This window comes from Clupea harengus, chromosome 8 (assembly GCF_900700415.2).
Source record: "Clupea harengus chromosome 8, Ch_v2.0.2, whole genome shotgun sequence".
In the NCBI taxonomy this organism is placed as follows: domain Eukaryota; kingdom Metazoa; phylum Chordata; class Actinopteri; order Clupeiformes; family Clupeidae; genus Clupea; species Clupea harengus.
The window spans coordinates 1,849,554-1,876,590 of NC_045159.1; the positions used below are offsets into that span (position 1 = coordinate 1,849,554).

General features: G+C 43.5%; 3 protein-coding genes across 12 annotated transcripts in view; 2 read left to right on the top strand and 1 right to left on the bottom strand.

Annotated features, from left to right (window-relative positions):
- Window positions 1-121: 121 nt before the first annotated feature.
- ppp2cab (protein phosphatase 2 catalytic subunit alpha b) lies at window positions 122-8,077 on the top strand. The gene is made up of 7 exons (XM_012819582.3): window positions 122-469; window positions 5,073-5,282; window positions 5,626-5,799; window positions 5,912-6,001; window positions 6,616-6,777; window positions 6,918-7,036; window positions 7,948-8,077. Exons 1-7 carry the CDS (start codon window positions 368-370, stop codon window positions 8,018-8,020), a joined length of 930 nt encoding a protein of 309 aa, XP_012675036.1. The 5' UTR covers window positions 122-367; the 3' UTR covers window positions 8,021-8,077.
- Window positions 8,078-10,042: 1,965 nt separating this feature from the next.
- On the top strand, window positions 10,043-14,634 carry skp1 (S-phase kinase-associated protein 1). Of its 2 annotated transcripts, none has more exons than XM_012819624.3 (6): window positions 10,043-10,182; window positions 10,780-10,876; window positions 11,035-11,108; window positions 11,481-11,624; window positions 13,748-13,888; window positions 14,002-14,634. In XM_012819624.3, exons 2-6 carry the CDS (start codon window positions 10,780-10,782, stop codon window positions 14,035-14,037), a joined length of 492 nt encoding a protein of 163 aa, XP_012675078.1. In that variant the 5' UTR covers window positions 10,043-10,182; the 3' UTR covers window positions 14,038-14,634. The 2 variants fall into 2 exon arrangements, with proteins under 2 accessions (XP_012675078.1, XP_031427310.1); XM_031571450.2 differs by having other exon boundaries at window positions 10,095-10,116.
- A 218-nt stretch (window positions 14,635-14,852) lies between these two features.
- tcf7 (transcription factor 7) overlaps window positions 14,853-27,037 on the bottom strand; it is a 38,665-nt gene continuing 26,480 nt past the window's right edge. The window contains exons 5-12 of one of the 9 annotated variants that reach the window (XM_031571442.2): window positions 25,143-25,230; window positions 23,175-23,261; window positions 21,804-21,923; window positions 21,463-21,625; window positions 21,037-21,144; window positions 18,407-18,461; window positions 17,804-17,876; window positions 14,853-16,632 (exon numbers count right to left, since the gene is read on the bottom strand). In XM_031571442.2, coding sequence (XP_031427302.1) covers window positions 16,368-16,632; window positions 17,804-17,876; window positions 18,407-18,461; window positions 21,037-21,144; window positions 21,463-21,625; window positions 21,804-21,923; window positions 23,175-23,261; window positions 25,143-25,230 — 959 coding nt within the window. In that variant the 3' untranslated portion in view covers window positions 14,853-16,367. Of the gene's footprint in view, window positions 16,656-17,803; window positions 17,877-18,406; window positions 18,462-20,403; window positions 20,452-21,036; window positions 21,145-21,462; window positions 21,626-21,803; window positions 21,924-23,174; window positions 23,262-25,142; window positions 25,231-27,037 lie in introns of all 9 variants that reach the window. The other 8 variants (XM_031571443.2, XM_031571445.2, XM_031571447.2 and 5 more) reach the window with 8 other exon arrangements.

Here is a 27,037-nt window from a genome sequence, read left to right on the forward strand (position 1 = left end):
GTGAGGCTCATACTCTGGTACCTCTCGGTAGTAGGCAACTGCAGTATCCTTTTTTCTTGCGCATATCATACAATGTTTACGTGAAGGCCAATGAAAAAGAACATCACAGTTGGGAGACCAATGAAAACGCAGTATTCGATAGATTGCTAAGGGTGGGACGAAGAAGTCTGACGTCTTCGCAGTTCCTCACAGTTCCTCGCCTTGATTTAGTTATCAATCATTTCGAGGGACTGTAGCTCCACATTCTCTAGATAACCAGTTTTATTCGGTACAGGCAATTTCCGAAAACGGGGGAGGGTACAGAAATCAGTGGGAGTTTTTTGTAAAACGAAAAATATAGCTAGCTGAACCGGCTGAAACAACAGAAATGGACGAAAAGGCGTTTACGAAGGAAATCGATCAATGGATAGAGCAACTGAATGAATGCAAACAGCTCTCAGAAAGTCAAGTCAAATCGCTGTGTGAGAAGGTATGTTTTATTCAATCATTTCGTACAAAGCTTTACATTTTCGTTTTTTTCTTTCTAAGTTCAACTATAACATGTTTTTATCCTTAACAGCACAGCAACCATTAACTAGCAAGCCTTCTGCCATCAGCGGCACTCCATTGCTAACATACAAGCTTACTACCCAGCGTTAGTTTAAAGATGGCGGTGTACGGAGCTTGCTACTGAAGTTTTCTCATTTGATCGGATTCTTGAAAATTATGAAGCGTTAAGTCTATGCACGCGTTGAATAAGAACTGTGCCATCTGTTGAGTTACTTCATTTTACTTAACTAGTAGTGCTTAAAAGAACCAAACGATTTTCGATTCTAGTTCGCCAAAATGGGTAACGTTAGCAAGCTATCACAGCTGCCCAGTTTGCTTACATTTGGAATGATACGGCTAGCCTGCTAGCTGGGGTTATTTGGTAGCTAATTGATTGCGCTATTCTGGCTAACGTGAATAGATGACATTTCTTCAAACATCACAGTGAAATAGCAGCTTCTGACTGTGGTGTGTGCTACAGTTCCGTATCTCTATGTTGTATTGTCATTTTGAAAGAGATATCTTTCCTCAACGCCATTAATTCTGTTTGTAGGATACTGTCTTCCTGAAGTAGCAGTTAGCTAGGTTTTGTTACCGAGCAAACGAGCTAAGCTAGACATTCTTAAAATGGCGCCGATTCCTATGGTAAATCTCGTGTATATGGATCATTTTCTGAGTCGTCCACATTCCACCGCGTTATATTCACCAACAGGTCAAATGAAATGCAAAGTTAAACTCTGTTCCAACATAGTGCGATTCATTTAAAGACAACTGCCCCTGATGTATAGCATTATGACATATATTGCAAACAAACTATCGTGAAATATAGTGTTCAATCGAATTTAGCCTACTTAGCTGTCAGACTGCAAATTCATTCGATTTTTTTTCTGTTGTATTTTTACGGTCGGTGATCATGTCTCAGTTATTTCACTAAGTAATGTGAGATGTGTAAATTATTATAAATACAGCATAACGTTAACCCAAAGCTTAGCGATAGAAGGAAATTAATTGACTGATGCTAGCTTTCTAGCAGATAACGATTTAGTCATGTTCTACTGGTATACCAGTAAGTACTAGCACTGTATAAGATTTACGGGACTTTATACGACGCGGGTTAAGCACTCACAAGGCTGTGGCCGGAGGTGGGTCGTCCACATTTCTACATCAAATGTTCTGTGCACGATAGGTCGGTTACCGTGAAAGTTTTGCTCCATGCCGGATTGGGCTATTAAAGTGAAGGCCTAGGCATAATATAACCAGTTCGTCTCCCTTTATATCAGTAGGCTACATAAAAACACAACATGCGCGCCAATCATGACATATCACTTTGACAGCACAATTATCCCCTAACGCTTGTGTTCGCCATTTAGCCTATGCTATGGGCCGTAGAGAGGAAAGCCAGAGAAAATTAGGTCAGCTGGACTGTCTCAGAATATTGAGCAGCTCAATATTAAATCCAGTAGACAAGGTAACGTTGATGTAACCTGCGTCAATACAGTTGACAGACATTTAAGTACCGCTCACCTTTGGTGTGGAAAACATCCTCTTGCTCTCAATAGGCTTGTATAGAGACATCTTCTACCGTTACTTAGATTTAAGCTTAGACATGCGTAAATATCGCTGTAATGCTGGGTCAGCAACTCAAAGGACTTCGACTTAAACATATAAAATCTAGACCGGTACATTTTATTTCTAAGGTGACGATGACTTCCTATAGAAGTCAGTTATCTTGGCAAGACATTAGTTTTACGGATCACAATTCAGAACCTGGAAAAGAAAAAGTGGACCTTGCAGAATGTCCCCATAAAACCTTGAAATGGACTGTTAATTATAACTATGTCTATGTGTCTGGGTGTTTTAGTTATAACTATTTGGATATAGTTTTGCCACAATACCAAAATGATGACTTGATGATGCCTGCCTGAAATATATCAATACTGAAATGATACTATGGGAAAAAATAAAACATCAGGAAAACTAATAGCATAATAGATGACATAACATTCTTTGTATTGTGTCCTTTAGCTCCTTGATTGTTTCTGATTCTATGCTTGTTACCTCGTGAGCTTGCTGGTTCTCCAGATCACAAGGTATTTAACCACGGAATTCATGGTGTTTACACCAATTGGCCAAATGTGAATACGCTTATTTTCCTCATTTTATTGGCTTGCCTGACTGCATCTTCTACAGACGGGTGTTGTGGTGTCCGTGGGCTTGCCTTGACTGTTGACTATGTAAACAAAATAATCCCATATTTCGCTTAGTGTGTCTGCTTTGTTCACAAGTCGTGGACGGTCGGCAATGGCACTTGAATCCTCAGCCATGCATCTTCTGTCACCAAGTTGCATATGCATCCGAACGGCAAATCCGGTAACATTGGCATGAAAAAAACCCCAATGGTTGGCACCTATGCCTGCTGGGATTGGAAGCAGGACGCTTCACAGAGACTGGCCCGCTGTTGCACATCGACGCAGCTCATAGAAAAAACGTCTCCTATTAAAACACTGTCATTCTTAAAGTGTTGATACTAATAAAATGTGGGTAACGTCCTGTTTTTAATTTGCAGGGTACTGCTATACCTTTCTAGTATTGGTATACCGTTCATCACTTTTTGATCTTGTTTTGTATGAAGCCAGGGTCTTTGAAAGGATTTAACCACTATTTACGAAGCTTTTTGACCCAGTGTGATGTCTAGATATGCTTGTTGCTGCACAAGATGTAGGCTGTAGCTTATACTTAGTGTTACGAAGCACCATGGCAAGGCTCACAACACATCCTGCCTGTCGGAGTTGATATATACAGTTCACCTTGCTAGGCTTCAAGTGCAGTTGGTGATCTGGTATGCATTAAACCAGTGTAAAATGAAAGATGACTGGAGATAATTATTAATACTAATTGGCAGCTATGCACCTGGCCATGGTCACTTTCTATCTACAACCACACGGGTGTTGTGTTGTACCTAAGAGTCCATTAATCAGTCCCTCCAGTTTTTCACGATTATGTGTTTGCAGAATTCAACACTAAATTAACAGATTACAAACATTTTTATGCCAATTCTAATTCTCCTGGCCTGATGGTGTAGGATTATGCAGTTTTTCACTGCCACTGCTTCAGGTACCATTCATTTGGTGTCAGGTGCGTTATGGACTGGTGATTGCATTTGGCATTTGGTGTAAAATATGAGCATATATACAGAATAGCATTTTACGGGTATCTAAATTGTTTTCATAACTGTATCATGGAGTCTTACATTTGGTAGTTTTGAATTGGTGCATTGCGATGTCAGTTTCACTAGTAGCCATTTGACTAAATACGGCAATATCAACAAAATGTGTACTGAACCAGATGCTGAAAGGTATTTAACCATCTCGTATATGAACTATGATTTATTTTTTGCAGAATTCAGTTTACATTTTTTGTGTTTTCAGTTTAATGACATTTTTTTTCTAGATTTGGCCATACAGCCGTAGGAAATGCAGTTTTTGGCAGATTTGTTTTGGGTCAAATTTCTGTGGGTTAATGGTTAAAGTGGTGATGTCCAGGCGGCGGTGTTGTGTGTGTTTCACTAGTTTAGTTCTGTAGACTGTAAGGCACATGGCTTTGGGAATCTGGATGGGAAGTTGCTATGTGTGAATTTAGGTCATCAGCAGCGTATCTCTCCAGCCTTATTGTCTGTGATGCTTCCCCCTTCAATCCTCTGCTCTGCCCTGCCCTGACCTCCCCCAAACCATCCCCCTCCCACTCTTGGTGACCCATTAGCATGGTTTTCCCTCGTCATCTGCTCCCAACAGGGGATTTATGATGTCCCAAGCTCCTTATAGTCCCTAAATCTTTAACTTGACTGCTGACATTTGTGGTTAGCAGCAGCGACAAAACGGCCCCATGTGTCAAAGGGTCACAGATTTCTTGTTCTTTATGACTGAAGATCTTTATAAATGAGTCGTTCTGTACAATTAGGAGTGGAGATTCATTAGGGCCATATGAAATCCATTTAATTTGTTGCTCTCTGTCTAGGTGATAGACCTATGTTGTAATAGGGTATGGAGTGTAGGGAAACAATGGTAGTATAAGCCCAAAGACTACAAATAGTTTAATTTACCATAATTTTCAATTCAATTTTATAGAATACAAATATTGCAAACATATTGCCCCAATGGCCAGTTTTATTCTCCTGTGTATACAACAAGTGACTGTATTTCCTGTTTGCGGAACGCAAGAGGTTGATGAGATTTAGAGCGTTGTTGTTTCATTTACTTTGGCAAGCTGTCTGTGACAACATCTTTGATGTGCCTTTGTCACTCATGCGGGTAAAAATGTATTTCCCTCCCATCGTTTTTGAAATTGCGGAAATCATAGGCCCTTAATTCATCACCACTGGTATTGCCAGATGTATTACTTTGAAAACACCAGTGATTTCCTTGGATATTCACTAAATCCTTTTCGGTTTGTCAGTCTGAGGATAATCCCCCCCCCCATGGAAACATTGGTTCTTACTGACTGCTCTTTATTTACAAGCCAGTTTGTTTTTTATTTATTTTTTTCAGGCAAAAGAGATATTGACCAAGGAATCTAATGTCCAAGAGGTACGATGCCCAGTCACAGTATGTGGCGACGTCCATGGCCAGTTTCATGACCTCATGGAGCTCTTCAGAATTGGAGGGAAGTCACCCGACACAAACTACCTGTTCATGGGAGACTATGTGGACAGAGGCTATTATTCTGTGGAAACTGTCACACTCCTTGTAGGTCTTAAGGTAAGTTGTCACATTTGCCCATTGAACTTGAAGAACGAGATTACCATATCCAAACATATTTTCTTTGCTCTCTTTTTATTAAATGTACCCATAATAAGAGTTCCTTTATACCTGTGTAAACAAATCAAACAGCTGCTACAGTTTCATGGTAAAACAAACTACTTTCTTGCATGGTACAGTATCTAAATGAACTCTTCAGTCATATACCTTTTATAGAATAGTACTGCCCAGGTTTAAATTGTAACCTTGTTATGCAAGTTATGCCCATGCTATCCCTCAGGTACAACTAAAACATGTGAGTGCAAAGGCCAGCCTTTCAGTGTTCTTTTTACTGTCGTTTTAGGTTCGGTACCGGGAACGTATAACAATTCTTCGAGGAAACCATGAAAGCAGACAGATCACACAAGTGTATGGCTTCTATGATGAGTGCCTAAGGAAATATGGCAATGCAAATGTTTGGAAATACTTCACAGACCTCTTCGATTACCTTCCTCTCACTGCCTTGGTAGATGGTCAGGTAAGAGTTCCCATGCTCAAATGCTGACTTGTGTATTTCCACAAAGGCCCTTGCTGATCTGGATATGGAGCAAGTTTTCTCACCTTGACCTTTTTGTTTTTGTTTCTAACAGATATTCTGTCTTCATGGAGGACTGTCGCCATCCATAGACACATTGGATCACATTCGAGCTTTGGACCGTTTACAGGAAGTTCCCCATGAGGTATGAGTAAAATTTTGTTCCCTGCATGATTCGGGAAGAGTTGAATCCTTTTCAAAGTTTTGTTCCTTTTAACAGATATTCTTTGTGTCTTTAATGCATTCAAACACTTATGATACTCTAATGATGTATTTATGGCAAAAGGCAATGGTAGCATTCACGTCTACTTGCTTGTATGTCTCTACCATGGAGTTTCAGTCGAGTTTCAACCTTCAGGCGTGTAAGGGTTAACAATTTACCAGTTCTACCAGTTCAACATGTCCAGCTTGAGCACTGTTGGAATGGTGGATCATGAGACATTCTTTTGGTGCAGTGATTCACAGGGTTGTTCTTGATTTCCCGGATCATGGATTATTTTCTAGGGTTTTGATAACCACCCATGCCTAAGTAATTACAGCACAGCTTTCAGTTTTTAATGGTAGCGAAGAATTTGGCCATAATTTTGCTTTCCTTGGTGACGGCCTTCTCTGTGCAGCTACCAATCAGTATTGGTAATCAGCAGTTTATAAATAAATGATTACCTAAGACATTGACATGAGTTGAACAGCCCTAATGGATCTGACTGCAAGTAATCGAAACACATCTTGCTTAGAAACCATCTCTTTCTGTCTCCATAGGGGCCCATGTGTGACTTGCTGTGGTCAGATCCTGATGACCGTGGGGGTTGGGGTATCTCTCCCCGAGGTGCAGGCTACACCTTCGGGCAGGACATATCCGAAACATTCAACCATGCCAATGGCCTTACTCTGGTGTCCAGAGCTCACCAACTTGTCATGGAGGTGAGTTCCCTTTGACATGCTGAGATGTTTACTAAATGATTCTGCCTAATAGAACGTCTTTGGTAGTCTGCAGAAAGTCACAAATACCAAAAAATACCAGGTTTTTGACCATGAACATTTTTCCATTCTCTTTTTAATAGGGGTACAACTGGTGTCATGATCGTAATGTGGTAACGATCTTCAGTGCACCCAATTACTGTTATCGATGTGGTAACCAGGCAGCTATTATGGAGCTTGATGACACCCTGAAGTATTCCTTGTAAGTAACTGTGAAAAGGGTCAAACTTTTTAATGTTCAACTTGGAGTATTGACCTGATTTACTTAAGGATTCTGTGTAAATGCAAGGTTGTCGAGTGTGGAAAGGAGTTCCAAGGGTTTCATGTAGATGGGATGGGGAGAAAAGGGAAGGTTTTCATTCTGGTGATTTCTCCAAATCTAGGGGCAACAGTCTTGACTGAAATAGCGTCATTGTGTGACACAAGCCCCTGAGTCAACATCTTGTTAACCTTAAAGGGGAACTTTGGCTCCAGAAAATTCTAAAAATAGGACAAATAACGATCTAAATGAGGCAAGCATATGTGTCAAAGTAAACTGCTTGTTTTCGCCACTGACATGCTCATAATGTGATTATAAGTGTCTGACTACATGGAAAGGATCCCTACAGAGATGGACTTTGGAATTTGTTTACCTCAATTACTGTAAAGAAACTGTAGAAAATGACGGTGGACCGTTTTATGGTTGCCAGTTATAGCGTTCAAACTCAATAGTGGACTGATTTTGATGGTTTGATCGTTTGTAGTAAAGGTTTGAACCCAAAAACATCTAAAAAAAAAAATAGGGTCCCGGTTGAAAAATCCCAAAGTTTTCCCTCTAAGGTTAACAAGATGTTGACTCCGGGGCTTGTCACATGATGAAGCAATGGCATGTATTTAGATTGGAGACGCACCTGGTAGGATGCATCACGGTGGACATTAACTTCGGTATATTGCAAAGCGGTGCAGCATTTGGGAGGGAAATCATTGTTTACTTATGTTCACTTCAGGTGTTGAGTTCAGTTTTGGATACAAAATAGAAATGTATCTATTTAGTTTGATTTAGCAAGAATGTAGGTCAAACATGGATCAGACCGCATAGCCTCCTGATGAAGTTGTCTTTTGTTTGTTTTCCAGCCTGCAGTTCGATCCTGCGCCTCGCAGAGGGGAGCCTCATGTGACTCGTCGCACTCCAGACTACTTCCTGTAATCTCCTAACTCTGTATAGTACAGTATTGCCATGATTTTAATAAACTACATTCAGCTTGAAAACCGATAGGAAGGACAAGGCAGCCATGGGAAATGCTTTGCATTCAGATAAAACCATTCAAGCATCCAGAAAAAAAGTGCGTACATGGACCAAAAGGTGTGTGCCATATTCAAAATGATATTAAGTAGACTGTTCAGATCATGACTACCATCAGATTCCACTTAGCTCTTGTTTTTTTTTCCATTACCAGTCTTTAGTAGCATTATCTAGCTGTTTAAACCACCCTGGTCTGTTTTACAACCCTGCAATGTTTTTTATACATATATTTGAAGAGTTCACACTCTTCTTCTTTCTTTTTCTGGAAAAAATGTAACCCAAGTAAGATGTCATACTTTCACTCAGTGATCTGTTGGTTTTTTTCCCCTCTGGTTAGTCATTTTTATATCCCAGAAACACAACATGACTCGACTCAAAATGAGTGAGACATTAACTCAGTTATGTTTAACTGACAGTCATCAGGCTATTGTGGAAATGGTTTCAGTTAGTAATTTTGCTGGAGTCTGTTGAGGACGCCAACTGAATAATAAAGGTGGAAGAAAAAAAAACCAATAATATTGTCCTTCATTTGTCAGCTACACATATTGAAGAACCTTTATTATAACTGACATAAACCAGCCTGAATGTCAATCTATGGTGTCACAGGTGAATGTACAGTGCCCCTGTGAGCTCAACACAGTGCAACAAGAAAACATGCAGATGGACAAAACGCAAACAAATTAATCAATTTGACAGCAAATCGCCGCAATGACAAAACACTACACTACACAGAAACACTACACATTCTAACAATACCACGAAAGTGTTTCCCAGGGACACATCAAAGCAATGAACACGTTTGAACAGGCTTGTCGTGGTTTGCCAACTGCCACTTAAATAGATGTTAAAAAGAAGGCTGTTTGTAGTGTTGTCAGTATTTAAGTAACGATTTTAAATGCTACAAAAGAGTTACACTGGGCCATAAAGTATTCCTTTTAACGGTGCTTGGCAGAATTATAATTGCCTCTGACGCAATGGAGGAACGTCGGTTCAACGTGTTATAACAGGTACAGCCTTTTGTCGTGTGCTGCATTATAGTTACCGCACAACGCTACCTAGTAACATTGATGAGCGACATTCTCCAGGAAATGGAGTTACATGAACGAAGAAACTAACTGAAATTCAAACTAGTGAGGGGATTTTAAGCATAGACATATGCATATATATGTCTATGATTTTAAGTGTATGGTGGTTAAACCACAATCCACGTGCCCTGCCCTCTGCTGGCTGAAGTAGAGAATCGGAGAAAAAGGAGGTGAGTGACAGTATGGATGTCACAGTATGAACACATACTCAAGATGCCCTTTTTCATTGGGTGTTCCTGGTGTGATATGTCAGTGAAATATAAGAGAGAAAACTGTAAAAGTGGTAGTAAAAGAGAGCCGAGAGACAAATGAGTGCAATAGCTACTGAAAATGTTTAACCTAGCCTGTGCGCAATCTTCAGGCATCAAGGCAACCCTACGAATCCTTTTGCATACGACGTATAATTTAACACAGTTTAGTTCTGAAAACCTTTAATCCGGCTCATACAGCAGTTCTTATGTAGCCTACGAATCAGGCACGAAAACGCATCAGTCACCTAAGGTGCGTCCTAGTACGAGCCTGCATAAAATGATACTGCTTTCAGAGGGCATTGAAAGACATTAATTGTATTTCCACAGAGTTTCTAGATACGGGTATGCCGTTGTAATCACCCCTGTCAGCATTTAATACATTGTGAATCAGTAGAATTACATTAATTTGACTTGTTACAATGAGCTGGTGGTTCCAGTTAACGTATACAACTGTGTATAGTGATTTAGGAGTTGCTTCCATTGGTAATTTCTCAGCTCTCAAATCAAACAGTTGGTACTTTCCTGCTGATGCCGCGCACTTGCCATATTAACATCAACATAAAGAACCAATTAGGCAGGATTGTGGACTACTAACTGTAGGTCCTAACGTTGATCATGGAGTGAACGGCGCATGCTCTGAATAGTTGTGCGCTTTGTTGCGAAAGTAATTAGGACCTATTTACTAGTCTGTGTTGTTATCGGGAATTATTCGGTGTGAGGGTCAAATAAGGTGATGACAGTCACGGTTGCCGAGTGCTTATGACAAAAAAACAACTGCTAAATACTTTAATTCCTTGTGTGTTGATCAGTTAACCGCACAGAGATGTCTTACAGAGATGCCTTACATTGTCAGTAAGCTAGTGTTACGTTAGCTAGCTTACTATGCACGGCCCGCATGGTGTAGCCTAACGGTCAGCGTTGGCTAGCGAAGCTGTTTACTCTTACCAGCAAGCTATTTTAGGTGCTTTCAAACTGAATAGTTCTGTGCAGCGTTCCATGTGAGCTTAATTACCTGTGTTGTCAAAATGTTGTGATTTGTGATGACCACAGTCCACTTGGCCAGTGGATAGCTAGCAAACGGTCCTGTTGTTTGATATGGAGATGTTCTGTCAGGATAGTCAAGACTAGCAATAAGAAAGGTCAATTTACCATTAGTCTCCGGTTTATTTGCTAGCTGTGTGTCGTTTATGTAACTTGTGAATTTGACCAGTTAACTGTTAGCTACGTTTAGCTAGACAGTGCTGCGTTCAGCTACTCCGAATATTGACTTCCATATGTTCTGTCTAATTTTGTAATTGTGGTGGCTAATGCATTTTTTGTTCTTTAGATGCCAACTATAAAATTGCAGAGTTCGGATGGCGAACTGTTTGAAGTCGATGTAGAAATCGCTAAACAGTCAGTAACCATCAAGACAATGCTGGAAGGTGAGATGATTTGATTTTTGGATTTGAGGTTTCTTTCTCGCGTTCGTTTTGCTTGATATCAAATCGTTAAACTGTACAGATATAAAAAGGACATCAATGGATCTTTTGTCTGTCTGGTCAACCCAGTCATTTGATGTTTGAGTGAATTCATTTGACAGATTTGGGGATGGACGACGAAGGGGATGATGATCCAGTGCCTCTGCCAAATGTGAATGCAGCCATACTCAAAAAGGTAGCTCTAAACTATTTACTTTTGTGAAATGACATGGTGAATGCCCTCATTTTCTGTGTCATATGTTACATCGCTGTTTCAGGAAAAAATAACACAATTTACCATCAAGGAGTGAGACATCACGCTTCATTATTTTTAGACCTGGTAAACTTCATATTTCCCAGACTCAGGTTTGGTTGGAGGTTACAGCTAAATATTTTTGGAGTGGCAGACAGCTAGATGGCCTTTAGATATGCCCTGGAGCTGCCTTTCCTGTGTTCTTTCTCCTATGCACAAAATGAAAATAGACTTGACAAGTTGTTGCTTTTCGAGCATGGTCAGCACATGAACTTCATCATCTTGACCTGTGTGGTGGCCTGTGCGGATGTGTAGGTAATCCAGTGGTGCACCCATCACAAAGATGACCCTCCTCCCCCTGAGGACGACGAAAACAAAGAGAAGAGAACAGATGACATCCCTGTCTGGGACCAAGAATTCCTCAAGGTGGACCAGGGCACTCTCTTTGAACTTATTCTGGTAGGTTCCCCCTGATGCTGCTGCTGTGTTATTGGCAATATGTGCAACTGGATATCCTAATGAGAATCAAAAGCATTAGGCCTATATGGAAAACCTGTTAACTTCATTTTCTTCATCATCATCTTGCCCCTTTTACTTTAATGCAATCAGTTCAGTTTTAAAGGTACATTGTGTAGGACTTAGTGGCATCTAGTGGTGAGGTAGCAGATTGCAAGGAAATGAATACCCCTCTGTCACACCTCCCTTTCCTACTGTGTAGGATAGCCTACAGAGGCTGTCATAGCCATAGAAATGCGATAGGCCCTCTCTAGAGTCAGTGCGTTATGGTTTGTCCTTTCTGGGCTACTGTAGAAACAAGGCGTTGCAACCTTTTGGCGGATTCCGTGGAAGAGGACCCACTTTGTATGTAGATATAAAGGACTCATTTTAAGCTAACGAAAACACAACAATTGCAGGTGATGATGCACTAATGAAGACATAATTATGAATACTATATTTCATTTCTACTAATAGATTACCCCAGATCCTACACACTGTACCTTTAACGGCACAATGTATTTCATTCAGAATTTCTTTGCTTTGGGGGTGTTGGTCGATCTCCTTGATACAAATCCCCCTTGGTATGTGCTGCTCTTGATCTATATCCATTCGTCTCTCCATCCAAATATCTCCTCCATAGAAATTTATATTGTGAGGTTTTGTTTGAATTTCAGCTTGGATTGTAAATTGTTGAGAGACCTCTTCTATTGTGTTGCGCTTTTCTCTAAAGATAACAAATACTTAACAGTTGAGTCACTGATTATTCTGTAAATGCATGGTGTGGAAAGGGAGGTGGTGTAGTTTTCACTGCTGGCAAAAGCTGGACCTGTTTGTCAAGAACACGGTACAGCCTTCACTCGCCCATAACAGAACATGTCGGTTGACATATACAACAGTCCTCGGGCACAAAAGTATCTGTAATGACATGTTAGACTCAACGAATTCAACTCGTGTGTTGGTGACGTGGTTGGTTACGTTACTGTTGATCATCTGTCCATCATCGTATAAAGCCCGCCTTAACAATTTGATTGGTACGGCCGATATCGAGCCGCAGATAATTTCTCCTCAATGGAGTAATGCCAGACCGAACTTCCCAACCAAAAAATTTGTGGGCGGGGCTAAGTTCGGTCTGGTATCCAGGCTATGGCCACACAACACTCACAGTAAATGCAGATTACAGTTTAGAAAATGGTGGTTTGATTTGGACTATAAAAGACTAGTTCCTCAGGGCATGCATAGAAATCCCTTTTGGTGAGCTCCCAGGTATTGATGAAATCATGTCAGTCTTATAGTTGTTATGCACGGTTGACCAATGGAAGGCATGGGATTTTTTGAATCCTCACCGTTAAACCCCTGATGCTTTAACCTCTGAGCGTGGAGTCCGATGATGGCTGGATACACGAGCTCATACCAGTTCTGTACATCAATACATTAACAGTCCAGCTCCACTTGAAGTGGTAACAGCCAATAAGATTACTGTTGGTCAAATTGCTGCCATACATTTTGATGGCGTGAAATACCAGAAGGCACCCAATAAATGGCACTCAAAGATTTGAGTGAATGTGGCTTACCATAGTGAAATTAAGCTGGGGAGTGGGGCTAGGCTGAACTGAGATGGGGCCGGGCCGGTCCTCATGGGTATTTGGACGTGTGTGTGTTTTGAAGTCATTGGATTATGAAAAATGTATTCTAGGGGAATAAGGGGGATGGGGAAGTACATTATCTAAAGATAACATGTCTTTCCAGTTTAAATAAGTGAGTTCCAAAAAACAAGCCCTTCCCCTTATGAGTCCATGCTATTAGGTTTCATCAGATAAATATGAAATAAATACTAAATAAGCCATCGTATGTCCTGCACGTGCAGCGCTGCACATATACATATCGGTAAACCCTTTTGAAGATGTCCTACATATAATGAAGATATCTTTAGTTTGTACATCATCAAGTGTTTTGTTTTTTATGGCAATGATGTAAGGATATGAATCTCAAACATTATGCAGTCCATTTCAATCATTAGTAACCCCATGCACTCAGGATCCTAGCGAGCGAATATGTTATTTACCACCTCTGTTTTGTTTGTTCAGGCTGCAAACTACTTGGACATCAAAGGACTGTTAGATGTCACCTGCAAGACGGTTGCGAATATGATCAAAGGCAAGACCCCAGAGGAAATCCGGAAGACGTTCAATATCAAAAACGATTTCACAGAGGAAGAGGAGGCTCAGGTACCAGCACGATTGTGTTACCGAGTGGAAAAAAAAACAAATCACAGAGGCTGAGCGTGGAGGTGATGTGATGTCCTGTTTAACACCACCCCCCCCCCCTCTCTCTCTTTCAGGTGCGCAAGGAGAACCAGTGGTGTGAGGAGAAATGAGGCCCTGTGAACTAAACCTGTGGAAGGATTCTGCTAGATAACCGGTTGCACTGCACTGATCATATTTATGGACAGCTGTCATATTAGACTTTTAGATTGGACGCCCCCCTGCCCCGCCCCTCCCCAAGTATAGTCACAGCATGCTCACTGACATTAGCCATGTGGTTCAGAAGCATTTGAGGAAAAACAGAAACAAATCATAGACTTTAATATTATTATTCGTTGGCGTGAGTTGATCTTGCTCATATAAGCAGCAGCCGCGCTTTCAGGCCACCTCCTGTTTTGTTACCCATGAAACAATAGGACAGCTTGATGCAATGTTTTTATAACACAGCCTTTTGTTTACTGATTTTTAGGAAGTATTTGGGACAGAGATTATGTTTTTGGGTGGGGGTCTATGGGTTTGATAATGAAGCTTGAATATAAGTGAGACTCTGTGAACTGGAAGCACTTGTATAGAAATGTTGGTGTTTCAGTTTGAATTTTTATTCTGCCTGTTGCTGTTGTTATTGTATAAGGTTGGGTCTGCCATTTGGCCATGCATCCAACCAACCAATGTAATTGAAGAAAGGTATAAAAAGTGAAGTTCAGAAAGTTTTGAGTTGTCAGACTGATGTGTTGTATCTACTCACACAGGCCACAGTATTGCAAGAAGTGGCCTGAAGCTCTGATCATGTTTTCATGATTGTGTCTTTCTATAGAAAATCACAAATGTATGAAAACACATTCTATGATAAACTAAAAGCTAAATCAATGTTATTTATTGTCATTCCAGTATTCTGTTTTTGGACTTTGTACACTTAAAAGAGAAGAGGCATTTTCAAAATACTTTAATACATCCAACAAAATCATGAACACTTAAGCAAGACAAAACAAAACAAAACAAAAACATGACTGTCTACAGGTGTTTAGCATCAGAGCATGGTCCAGTGGAGAGACACTACAGTCAATCTGCAACTGTATCTCTTGGTTCCGTCTGGCACCCTTCTGTAACCATGGGGTGAGTGTGCAAGCATGACCTTAGGAATAAAGCTATGTCAGCTATATTTTTGGTAAACTAAGGCAAGTACATGCACACAGTGGCAGTTGGTAAACAACATTCTGAAAATGACAGTTTCAGAAATAGGCTGAGAACACAAACATTGAAACGCTACTTATAAACAAAACAAAAACAACATTAAATGTATTGCTTGTAGGGAAAAAAAAAAGAACTTAAAACAATTTGAAAATGTCCTTTTTACATAGAAACATATAAAAGCTTTTTTTTTTTTTTTACTTATATATCAAGAGATTCAACTTTTATAAAACTTAGATTTACACCTGAAAAGTCAGAGTTTGACTGGCCAGGAAAGAACATTTTCTGACAAATGGTCAAATAAGGAACATGGAATAGGAATGGAAGGTAAATCGCACGAGTCCTTTTTCAGTGAATCGACCAAGGGTCACTTCTATGGTAAGCTATCTGAAGAGGGTTGGAAAAACGAAATATTGAAATCGACTGGAAAAAAAAAACGTTTTCATCAACACCAAGTTAGACTACGGACACCAATTTTAGAATCTTTGGTTGGCCAATCCAAAATGAGTTACTTGGTAAGGAAGTGCCATAGATAATGTAACAAAAGGAAATATTCAAACCCTTGGATGTAAAAACTGGAAACCTGTACAGATGTTGTTAATTGAGTTACTGGAGTGTATACGGACATTTTGAAAGAGTTCAGTGATCATAACCATTGTGTGGATTGGAAGTCTGACTTCCATTGAAAGACTGAACAGTTGAGAATGGTTAAGCGTTAACAGTTTGACTGTTAGAAAAGAAAACCTTACAATTTGAAGTTGAAACAATTTTTTAACAGATCTCAAACACATCTTAAAGCTTAGCTTAAATCTCTTAAGCCCGGGAGTTTATACCTCTTTAGCGCTCCAGTTTTGGAAGAGATATAGCTGGTCTGGACTACAATTTGCAAGATAAATCCTTTTTTTAGCAAACATGATTTGGGAGTGTTAAAGAAAATAGAAGTATGATAAAACTCCTTATAAAAAATATCACAGCACCATATAGTGGTAGATAAGCCAAAGCTTTGGCAAGTCATTTGAAAACTGGCCTTAACTGGAGGTCACTTTAAAAACCACAGAGAATAACTGGGTCCTCTTGAGGGCGCATCTGTGATGTGGCCATGCTGGTTTTTCCCCTCACCGCTTCCAGGTACGAGTGGTTTGCATTGGGCTGCAGTTTGATCTTTACCCTCGGAGTGGGTGTGTGTGGGGCAGCTGTGGCTTGGGCATTGTCGAAGCAGGGGTGCTTAGTGTGGACAGGGGGGGGTGGCACAGCACTATGGGGGCGGACATTTGTGTTGCCTGCTGACATTTTGAATTGACAGTCCAGGGAGTTTGGAGTGGTGGTGGTGGTGGTGGTGGTGTTTGCTGGGCGGAGAGGCAGGAGCGGGGGTGTGTGGAGGGAGGGGGACGGGGACGGGGGAGTGTGGCTGCTGGAAGGGGTACACGGGGGAGGAGGGCGAGTCTATAGCACTCCCATCGGAAGAATGGGTGCTGGCGCACCGTCCTCCCTGAAGGTAGCGAATGCACTTCTTTTTCCTCCTAGGAACAGTCAAGAGAGTTATCTGTGAATAAAGCGTGGATGTAGAACGTCACCAATAAGAAACTTAAATTCAGAAAACCACAATTGAACAAATATCATGACACATTGAAAAGCTATATGTGTGTGTGTGTGTGTGTGTGTATGTGTATGTATATAGACATACACACACACACAAACACATTTATTATGCGTGAACTCAAAACTGTGGCCCGTATGAAAGAGCCAGAGGACACCCAGTGACCGAGGGGACTTGCTGTGCTTTCTCAAGTCAGTGGAAACAAAAACATCAGCTGCTGGCAACAACCTCTCACCATCTATGCAGGAATCAAAGCAGAGCGCCGCGCGCGCACACACACACACACACACACACACACACCCACACACACCCACACACCCTATCAGCATCACATCAAAGAGGCCTACATTCACCAGAGCACTATGTGTGAGTCACTCACCCACCACAGAGGTGGGGCAAACGCAGGCATTGCCTTGGAAGGGATGGAGAGCGAGACTGAGCGAGCGAAGAGCGCCTCTAAATGTCAAAGGGTTCACTGTCACTTGTGGCTCCGCCTGACCGCATGAATGGAGAAAGTGAAATGCAGATGCAACAGTGAGAGGTGCCATCAAAGCCTAGGATTGTGTGTGTGCACTCTGCGCCACTCTGAAGCAGCCACACGAGGCTCGCTGGTGTTGCCTTGCCTTGCCATGCCTCTGAGCATCTGCTCTGCACCTGGGAGATTTGCGTGCCTCACTGGGATGAGGAGCTGTGCGTGGGAAGGCTACTGCAGATTACCGCCTTGTCACGCATGATTGGCAAGGAAGCATGGGGCAGCAGAAGACCGGTATATTTTTGGGTCTGTCATCAGAGCTTCGATGTTCAATACAGTTTGACATTTCCTGATACTTCAGGTTATTTTGTTTTGGCTTCATGTAAACACAGTGGGGATTGTTTGTGTTCCTAGTATTTTGTTTTGGTGGCTTTCACAAAAAAAAAACTCATCCAACCCCCAAAAACACAAAACAGCATTGCTTTGTGTTGGCCAGCAGATGGCGATGTGGAGTTAGTCAGACTAGAGCATGCACAGCAGTACCCAGAGCAACAGCAGGGCGAGGGGAGGTTGGTGTGGGGAGGGCGGGGGCAGGGCAGGGCAGAGAGCGAGAGGTACACACCTGCAGGGACCACACCATTCCGTTTGTTGGTTGAGGCCGAAGCGAGCTCTGCATTTCTTAGGAGAGCCGGGTTCTGAGCACAAGGCAGCATGCAGCAAAAAAGAGAACAAGAATGAGGGGGAGAGGGAGAGAGAGAGAGAGAGAGAGAGAGAGAGAGAGAGAGAGAGAGAGAGAGAGAGAGAGAGAGGCAAAGAAAGAGACACGGAAAGAAAGAGAAAGAGGGAGGGTGAGGGACAGGAAGGGGAGAGTGTCAAAATGGCAGCAGAGAGGGTGAAAGAGGAAGCAATAAGAGACAGACGGTTAGTGGCCCTTGTGGAGGAGAACACAAACAACCAGTCAGAATTGGGAAAGAGCAGGCAGGAGCTGCAAGGGAGGCCCGACACCAGAGGCTGTCAGAGGGGCGGGTGGAGAGACAGAGACAGAGGCAGAGAGAGAGAGAGAGAGAGAGAGAGAGAGAGAGAGAGAGAGAGAGAGAGAGAGAGAGCGCATCTCCACAGAGTTAAAAAAAGTGAAAAGCTCGCCATGCGTTACGGTGTGCCCATCCATCATATTCCACTGGGCATATATGGCTCCATAGAGGAAGAGGAGGAGCGCTGCATGTACCTGTGGTGGGGTCTTGTTGCTGCTGCTTCTCCCGTTTCCTCCGTTTCTTCTTGCCCTGAGGGAAATACAAACAGTCAAAGATGACCCAGCAAGTTCATTTGGTACCAGATAAAAGGCCAGTGCTAATTGGTAATGATAATGATCATCTCACTCTGTAATCTCAACTAAATAAGGTTGATTTTTTGGTGACTGAATCTTTAATATCCCTAATAGCCATCTGACAAGTTATACAGAGACTATAAGCACATCATCACACACATTTTTTGGAATGAGGAACTATGAAAGGTTCTGTAAGAACCTTTACAAAATCATTTAAGGCTTGTGTTCTTATCCAATCCTTTCTTTTAGGAAGAACCTTCAGGATCTGAAGGATTCTGAACCACTCTTCTTTTGGAAGTGTTCTAAAAGAGGGTTCTACCAAGGTCCCCTTCCTCAGGCTCTTCTAAGTAAAACCTGGAAGGTTTCTTCTAAAGAACCCTTTTTTCTTTTCTAGGAGCGCAGCCACTAAAGTGAGGGCTGTGAGGTAGGAGGAGGAGGAGGGGGGGGGTGGTGGCATCAAAGCACAGAGGGCAAAGCTGCACTGTGCAAGACCAGACCTGCATGTGTCTGCCACCCCCTGATTCTCCAACCCCAGCCTGGTGCGTGTGTGTGTGTGTGTGTGTGTGTGTGTGTGTGTGTGTGTGTGTGTGTGTGGTAAATGTTAAAGGTAGTGCGATCCAGGCTGTGAACACCGTGGGTGGACGCTTCACTTCCTGTTCGGTGGCAGGTAATGTCTTGAATGCGCCAGACATAAACTTCTGTCTCTCTGTCTCTCTGTGTCTCTGTGTCTCTGTGTCTCTGTGTCTCTGTGTCTCTGTGTCTCTGTGTCTCTGTGTCTCTGTGTCTCTGTCTCTGTCTCTGTCTCTTGTCTCTTGTCTCTTGTCTCTTGTCTCTGTCTCTTGTCTCTGTCTCTTGTCTCTTGTCTCTCTATCATGTCTTGTGTTACAACACCACTTCATTTCAAGCACATTACACAAATCAGAATGGCAACAGACAGCATTAGTAACTTCATTTCAAGGCTACTGTATAGTCACATGGAAATTCTATTATTAGTGTTCATTCTCCTTATTGAGCTCTAAAACGTGCAGTGTCACATCACATTTCATTGTTCGGAATAAAATGTGCTTGTTGCCATGACAAAAAGCTCCATGCGTCACCTCACCAGCATCAGTAGCATACCATATAGTAAATAATGTCAAGAAGCCAAACCAAACTATAAATAAAGACGTCAAAAAGCAGGCATCCTTCAAATGTTACAAAACCCCAAAGACGTGTACCAGGAAAAGGGTAGTAGGTGTCGAGAGATATGTACCCACTGAATGTTTTTATAACGGTTCCCCGTGGGTGAACATAGAAAATGTCTGACGTCAAGACTGCTGGATTACAATCATAGAAAATGAACTGTGGTCAGACTGTGGTGATAACTAGGGCTAGCTGATAAACTCAGGAAGCTCTCCTAAGACTCCCCCCACTAGGGCTGGCTAGGGCCACCTATCCCATGATACGATGCATATCATGATGCCTAAGACACCACACAGATGCATCACAATGACACAACACTATCACTATTGGTACTGCTGATGGTAATTCATTGCTTCAAATTGACCTAAAACAGTATTAAGATATTAAGAGGACAAATTAAAAGCACCTTTAATAGGATAGCCCTTGGATTAGAAAAACACCTGATTCTGTAATTTCATTGCTACTGCAATCTACAGGCCCTAAGTAAGTTCTTCATAAATATTAACAGTCAAGAGAAACCTTTGGCGAATATATACATAAATAAACAAGTATCAAGTATCGGTGTGGTATCATGGAAAGTGCTATGGCCATCCAGCGATACATAGTCGTATCGGGACAGCTCTACCCCCCACCCGTAACAGAACTGCAAGCAGAAGCCCCTGCCCCCACCCCCCTGCAGTTAGTAGAGCTAGAGTGGGGTAAAATGTTTGCCCTACCCCATCAGATTTTCTCTTTTCCTCCCTGGCCCCTCTAAGGCCTGCATCCTGAAAGAGTTCAACACACACTTCACACTTCAGCACAGCACACACAGCGACAACAAGAGCCTTTTTACGCAGGGGAGTGCCATCTGCTCAGGCACTCTCTGCACTACATGACATTACTGTTTAAAACAAGTGTCCTTTGAAATCAGTTTTAGTTGGGGATGAGGCGGGGGGGGGGGGAGGGGGGAGGGGGGGGGGGGGGGCTGCTGGGGAACTGTCCCCTCAGACAAACATATGCCAAGGCACAAGGTGTGTTTGACATGCCATGCAACGAGAGCGGAGCAGACTTCATATCAGGACGAGGAATTGCTTTAACACTCGCTCCCCAGTTTAAGCTCTAACAGATCTCTCAGCTTCAGTCTAGCAGTGACCCACATCCCATGGAAATGAAAAAAAAAAAAAAAAAAAAAAAGACATTTCTCATCTGAGGCCAGTTCAAACAGACAGACAGACAGACAGACAGACAGACAGACAGACAGACAGACAGACAGACAGACAGACAGACAGACAGACATCCTCCTTTCAGCCACACAGGCAACAGGTGGGTACAGTCCACAGAGAGGCGTGAGGGAGGCGCGGGGCACTTACGTAGTTATCCCGGGCGGACCAGCTGGGGTACAGCTGCATGTGGAGCTGCCGCTCCTTCCTGGCCAGCTCATAGTACTTGGCCTGCTCCTCTCGGGTCAGGGCGTGCCACTGTGGAGCACACCACACAGGGCCACAGTGAGGCAGACGTTTGGGAGATCAGATGGGACCCATTAGTGCAGTTATTTATCAACATAATAATGAATAACTAATAATAATAATAACTAATTCCACAATTACACCCGGGGGTGAACAGTCCACCTTCAGAGAGCAAAAGACAGAAGGTTACTCAGTGTAACCGTCTCATATGGCTAGGAAGCTGAAGAGCTGGTAAAAGTCCAGATGTGGGATCAAAATAGAGTTTAAAAAGGGGTTATAGTGCAACTACGCTTCACGCCAGCGTAATCCCACCGCCCACCCTGCTCTCACCCGTCTCCCCAGGATCTGGTTGATGGCGGCGCTCTCTTTCAGGGTGCACTCGGCGATCACCTTCGCCCTCATCTCCTTCATGTAGAGCATGAAAGCGTTCAGAGGCTTTTTGATCACAGGCTTCTTGGGCTCCTTCTCCCTCTTGGGCTCCGGGTGGGGTTTGCTGTGGGCGGGGGAAGACCTCAGACATGGCAACACTGGTACTGCTGACAATCATGTTTCCAATACTGACACAATCAAGCTGCGTCTCAAACAAAACATTCCCTCTGATAAGGAGTGCGCAGATGGTGATGTATTTAGCTATGTTTTGGGATTAGGGAAAACTTGGGAGGGATACTTACGCATACATGTTTCTGTCATACTGGTCATGTTCCTGCTTGCCTGAAGGGGGCACTATTGCAGGGTGCGGGATGCCGGTGGGGTGCATACCAGAGGGCCCCAGCATCAGAGAATGAGAGAACCTGCAGGGCCAGAAAATCAGGGTTAATGGCATCCCCACTGCTGTGACAGCCCTGCAGCAGGAGCAGTCTCACACACACACACACACACACACACACACACACACACACACACACACACACACACACACACACACACACACACACACACACACAAAGACACACACACACACGAGAGTGCTGCTATACACTTCTTCATTGTTCCACTAGATGGCGCTCTGTTGACATGGAAGCACAAGGAAGCTGAAGCAAGACCAAGCCGGAGAGACGTTTCGTTTTGACCAAAGCACCATGTGTTGTACTTTCCATACGTATCTTTTAACACCTTTTAAAACACTCAGTCATTTCGATGGTCCCCCACAGTAAATTCAATAATCCACAAAAAAAACAACACAGACTTGCCTCGCCGGTACACAAACCAAACACAAATAGCTCAAAGCACAACATGGACCAACAAAACTTCCAGTGGAAACATTACAATTCCCCTTCTCCCTCTTTATAGATTTGTTTAAAACAAAAACAAGCTGCGGCCCGCTGCTGCTGCGGTGACATGGCGGCGGGTTGGAGGAAGATGCGTGAGACTGACGTCTTGTTGATGTTCAGACATAAACCATTTCCACAGCTTGGATTTATTACTGATAGTGAGCGAACGAACACGATTTGTTCTTATAAATCCCACCGAGGAGCTACAAAGGGAAAAGGGGGTTTTCGTGATGGAGCCGGAGCCTAACAAGGGAAGCCACAACAATGAACTGCAGGCGCTTTTCTGCGGAGCCAGGGCATAATTCTCTGGTGACATGAGCGCTGGGAGAGAGACAGAGAGAGAGAGAGAGAGAGAGAGAGAGAGAGAGAGAGAGAGCGCGACAGAGAGAGAGAGAGAGAGAGAGAGAAAGAAAGAGAGAGAGAGACAGAGAGAGAGAGAGAGACGTCTCCTCCCACTGGTCCCACTCAGTCTCTGGCAAGGCGGCGGACCCACGCAAAGCACGAATACGCACAAACACACACACACACACACACACAAACACACACACACACAAACACACACACACACACACACACACACACACACACACACACTGATGTAGCGACGCTACAGCTATCAGAGGTGAAGGGCAGGCGTGGCTGAAGCAGTCATCAAGATGGATGGGACGGGCGAGTGTGGAGGGGGGCAGGGCCAGACACACAGAGCGGGCATGAGGGGTTCGGGGAGGACGGGGCATCCTCCACCGGGCATGGGCACTGCACATACTGTACCTGGGGTAGGAGGAGCTGCTAGGGAGGCTGGAGGAGTAGGGCTGCCTGAACCCACAGGAGGGGAGCGGGTACACAGGCTGAGGCTGCCTGTGGAGTGGGAGGGGGGTGAGGGGATGGGGGGTGAGTGAGACATACGCATGTGTTCAGCTGAGCTCAGTAGGGGTCCTGCTGGGGGTGGGGTTGTGCCTGGGTGGGGGGTAGTGCATGCGACTCCGCAGTCCGTGCTCCTGCTTGCACAGAAGCCAGGCCAGCCTGACATCTGTGTCTAATGAAGCCCACTCTATGGGGAAAACCTGGGATAGGCATACGGTCTTGGGGGACAATGGATACCGAGCCCCACGCGTGGGTGGCATCTGGAGTTGTGGGCAGGCCTGCATGAGTGTATTAGAGAGTGTGTGTGTGTGTGTGTGTGTGTGTGTGTGTGTGTGTGTGTGTGTGTGTGCATGTGTAGGGACGTGGTCCCACTGCGATGAGTCACACAACTCCATTAACCAAGCCAGCCGAGGGCCTTTGATGTGGACGGGTCGCTGCCTCGGCATCCCCAGAGCCAGGAGGAGTCTGGGCCCTGATTGGCCTCGTGCTCATCTGCCCTCACTCACACTGGGATTCATCAGCTAATCTCAGAGAGCCATTAGGGGGCCTTTGGTAGGGTCGACACCTTAACCTCATCAGAGAACAGAACAAAGCCCTTGCGCCATGGGCACTTCCTGTGTCACAAGCTGGGGTTACACTCCGCCTGTGAATGCTATGATTCAGGCCTGGTAACACTCCCTGTTCTGAAACATACATGGGATCCAAGTCGGATAACTGAAATAGTTGTTCTCTCTTCATCTCCATATTACATTTAAGATCGGATTTATTAGGCTGAAACTAAGCCACTGCGTATGACATTTCTAGCCAACAACAGAGATCTTTCACTCAAAATGATACTGAACACTGAGTATGATTTTCAGGATTTTTTAACATAACAATACGAACCGATTGCCAGTCTATGCCACTTGAGTGTGGGGGGGGGGGGGGGGGGGGGCCGTCAAAAAAGAAAATGTAGAGATACACGTATAATCTTCTGCTAAGAAGATTATGATAAACCAAGAGCATCAGTTGTCCCTTAGTGACTGTCAGCGTCTGTCTGAATTGGCCAACTCTTCTGAATCAATACTGGAGGCCTGATAGGGGGCCTTGGCTCAGTGAGCTTCATGTGTGCTTTGTTTGCCATTCATGCCAGAGTCTCACACAATGGCAGAATGTGGCTACAGTCTTGGGTTCTTTTCCTTTGTGGTCACCAAAATCCCTATCTTCATTACAACATGGCACGACTCTGGCGTCTCAAAGCAGTACGAGTTTTTAATTTCTCCTTCAAATGTTTTATGTGTCTTGTTTTATGCCCCGTTTGTCTGCACGCTGAAAAAACAAGAGGATTAACTAAACAGAATCCCCACATTGTGTGGAAACAGAGATCTTCTTATTTACCCTCCATGTAACAGCTACCATGTCACAAGTCACGATCCTCAGCTCCAGCTTTGCAACAAACACCAGTAAATGAATGGGGATGATGAACCATTTTATAGGCCTCGTAAACTGACGGGCAACAACTAATTGTTTACTGCAGGAGTGGACAATCTCACCCACAAATGACCAGCGTGGCTGCAGGCCTTGATACCAACTAGCCAGCGACACACCTGACTCGGCTCATCAGCCATCTGCAGACGGACATGGTTCAATGCTGTGAGTGAAGTCAGCCATGCTGCTGCTGTTTGGTTGGTTGGTCTTTGCAGCCCCACGGGCCCTTTGTGGATAGGATTGATAACCCCTGGTTCAGAGAACGCATGAGATGGTGATGAGGATGACGATGATGATGATGATGTTGATGGAGAGACATACGTCATGCAGGTTCTGCTGATTGAACCGGGCTAATCAAACACGGGGGCACGGCCACTGACCCGGAGGATTAAAAGGATGGGGACTTACCAGCTCATGGAGGGGGAGATCTGGCTCACGCCCCCAGGGGGCAGTGAGTAGAAGCCGGACAGATCCTGGGACTGGTGCCTGTGGATGCCTGGAGGAGGGGGGAGGAGAAGGGGTTGTTAGGGTGGGGAGGAATGGGTGATGGGGTTGACTCTGACTCAGCAAGGGCGTCATTACCTGCCTGGGAACCTACCATTAGGCCCTGGGCTTAACACATAGACCCACTCAACTGGGTCACGTTGCCATGGGCACCAGGAATGGTCTCCTTTTTTCCCGTATTACAGCATTTGGTTAGTTTCTCAAAAAGTTTCTCCCACACACAAACCAACCAAGTAGAGAAATGGAGGAAAGCCTTCAAGTGTGGCATCGTGTGTGGCATCTGAATTCAAATGAGATGAGTCTAAAAGAGAACGACTCGTTTACAGAGAGAAGTGAAAATAAATAAAAGCTTAAGCACGCTATATCATTTACTGACATCAAACCCAACTGTGTAGTTCTGACTGTTAAACACATCTAAAAAGGCACATTCAGTCTCCTTGAGGCATTCGCATTCGTAGTTCCAGTCTTCTTGAAGAAAACGTAACAACATGGCTTCTAAGCTTTTAAAAGGAAGTCATTTGTCAACGGAGAACACCTTGCACTTAGGCCCAACCTGGAGGTACCCTATACTTGAGCAGAAGAATGTCGCTCAATAACTGTAATTTGCCGTTGCTCAGGGTCTGTTTTCTGGCCTCTGTCATCCATAAATCTGCTTGACTGGAATGCAACTGACTCAGCCTGCTTTGACGCTGTCGTCCCCCAACCCCCACTGCCTTACACAACACAACACAACACAACACCTCAGACAAGCCTCACTACCCACACATTAATCAGGCTGCTGTTCACCTCAAGACTCAGACTTACACTCTGGGTAGATGTCATATGACCAAGAGTAAACCCAAACACTTCCCAAGTCAGTCAGATGAACCATACTTTTGTAATGATTCAAGGGTAGATTTGGTTCTGTGTTAATGAAACTTGTTGGGGGGGGTAAGTTTACTGAACCAGAGCAGCAGTGCATCTACTTTAAAAACTACTTTCTGAGCACCAAGGCTTTCATAGCATAATTGATATAAGGTTTTATTGATAATTAATACATGGTTTTCTTGATGATGGGCTCAATATGCATTGGTATTGTTTCACCATGAAAACATCTAGAAGTAACCATAGTAACCATAATACCTACTATATCACTCAGAAACCAACCCTATGGGAGCCTAAATCACTCCTGACACCCACCCAAAGACAGATGTCTTTGATGTGAATCACTCCGTCTGCTGGTTTAGGTTATACATGTATGGTCTGGTTAAGTTATGTTTCCATGTGGGGAGGAGAAAAAGTCAACTGCATCTTGAACAGGGCTGTAGTGGATAACACTAAGAGATTATGCCTGTAGCATTCAACTATAATATTTTAAGCTTCCTAACGAATGTACCTCTATATGTTTCATCATGAATATTAAACCGTGTGAAATTTCAGCAGATGCGCTTCCTATTTATTCTTATTGAGAGCGAGTTTGGGCTTTTAGGGAGGGACAAAAGCGTACCACTGTAAAGGAAATGAGCACGTTGGATTTATAACACAAATACAAAACCAGAACAGTGTTGCGAAATGGAATCCGGCACATTAATAGTTTTATCTCAATTATGATGTTTTCATAATCGTTGGACGCCATCATTGTAATTGAAACTGAAATTCGATTAATTACACAGCCCAACTCATTCCAGCAGTGAAACTGGGTACGGTGTTAAGGATGACCGAGCTTGGCCTTGCACGTCAGGTGGACCCGACGGCCACATCATGTCCCACATGTGACTACATTTCATGGCTGTGTAGTCAGGAAGGGGTGGGGTATGGGA

What these genes read in the sequence shown, in the direction of transcription:
- skp1 (XM_012819624.3), top strand. Translation starts at nt 10,780, where the DNA reads ATGCCAACTATAAAATTGCAGAGTTCGGATGGCGAACTGTTTGAAGTC. An exon ending in ATGCAGCCATACTCAAAAAG is followed by an intron (nt 11,109 to 11,480) that starts GTAGCTCTAAAC and finishes GCGGATGTGTAG; the next exon opens with GTAATCCAGTGGTGCACCCA. An exon ending in CTCTCTTTGAACTTATTCTG is followed by an intron (nt 11,625 to 13,747) that starts GTAGGTTCCCCC and finishes TTGTTTGTTCAG; the next exon opens with GCTGCAAACTACTTGGACAT.
- ppp2cab (XM_012819582.3), top strand. Translation starts at nt 368, where the DNA reads ATGGACGAAAAGGCGTTTACGAAGGAAATCGATCAATGGATAGAGCAA. An exon ending in CTGCCTTGGTAGATGGTCAG is followed by an intron (nt 5,800 to 5,911) that starts GTAAGAGTTCCC and finishes TGTTTCTAACAG; the next exon opens with ATATTCTGTCTTCATGGAGG. An exon ending in CTCACCAACTTGTCATGGAG is followed by an intron (nt 6,778 to 6,917) that starts GTGAGTTCCCTT and finishes TCTTTTTAATAG; the next exon opens with GGGTACAACTGGTGTCATGA.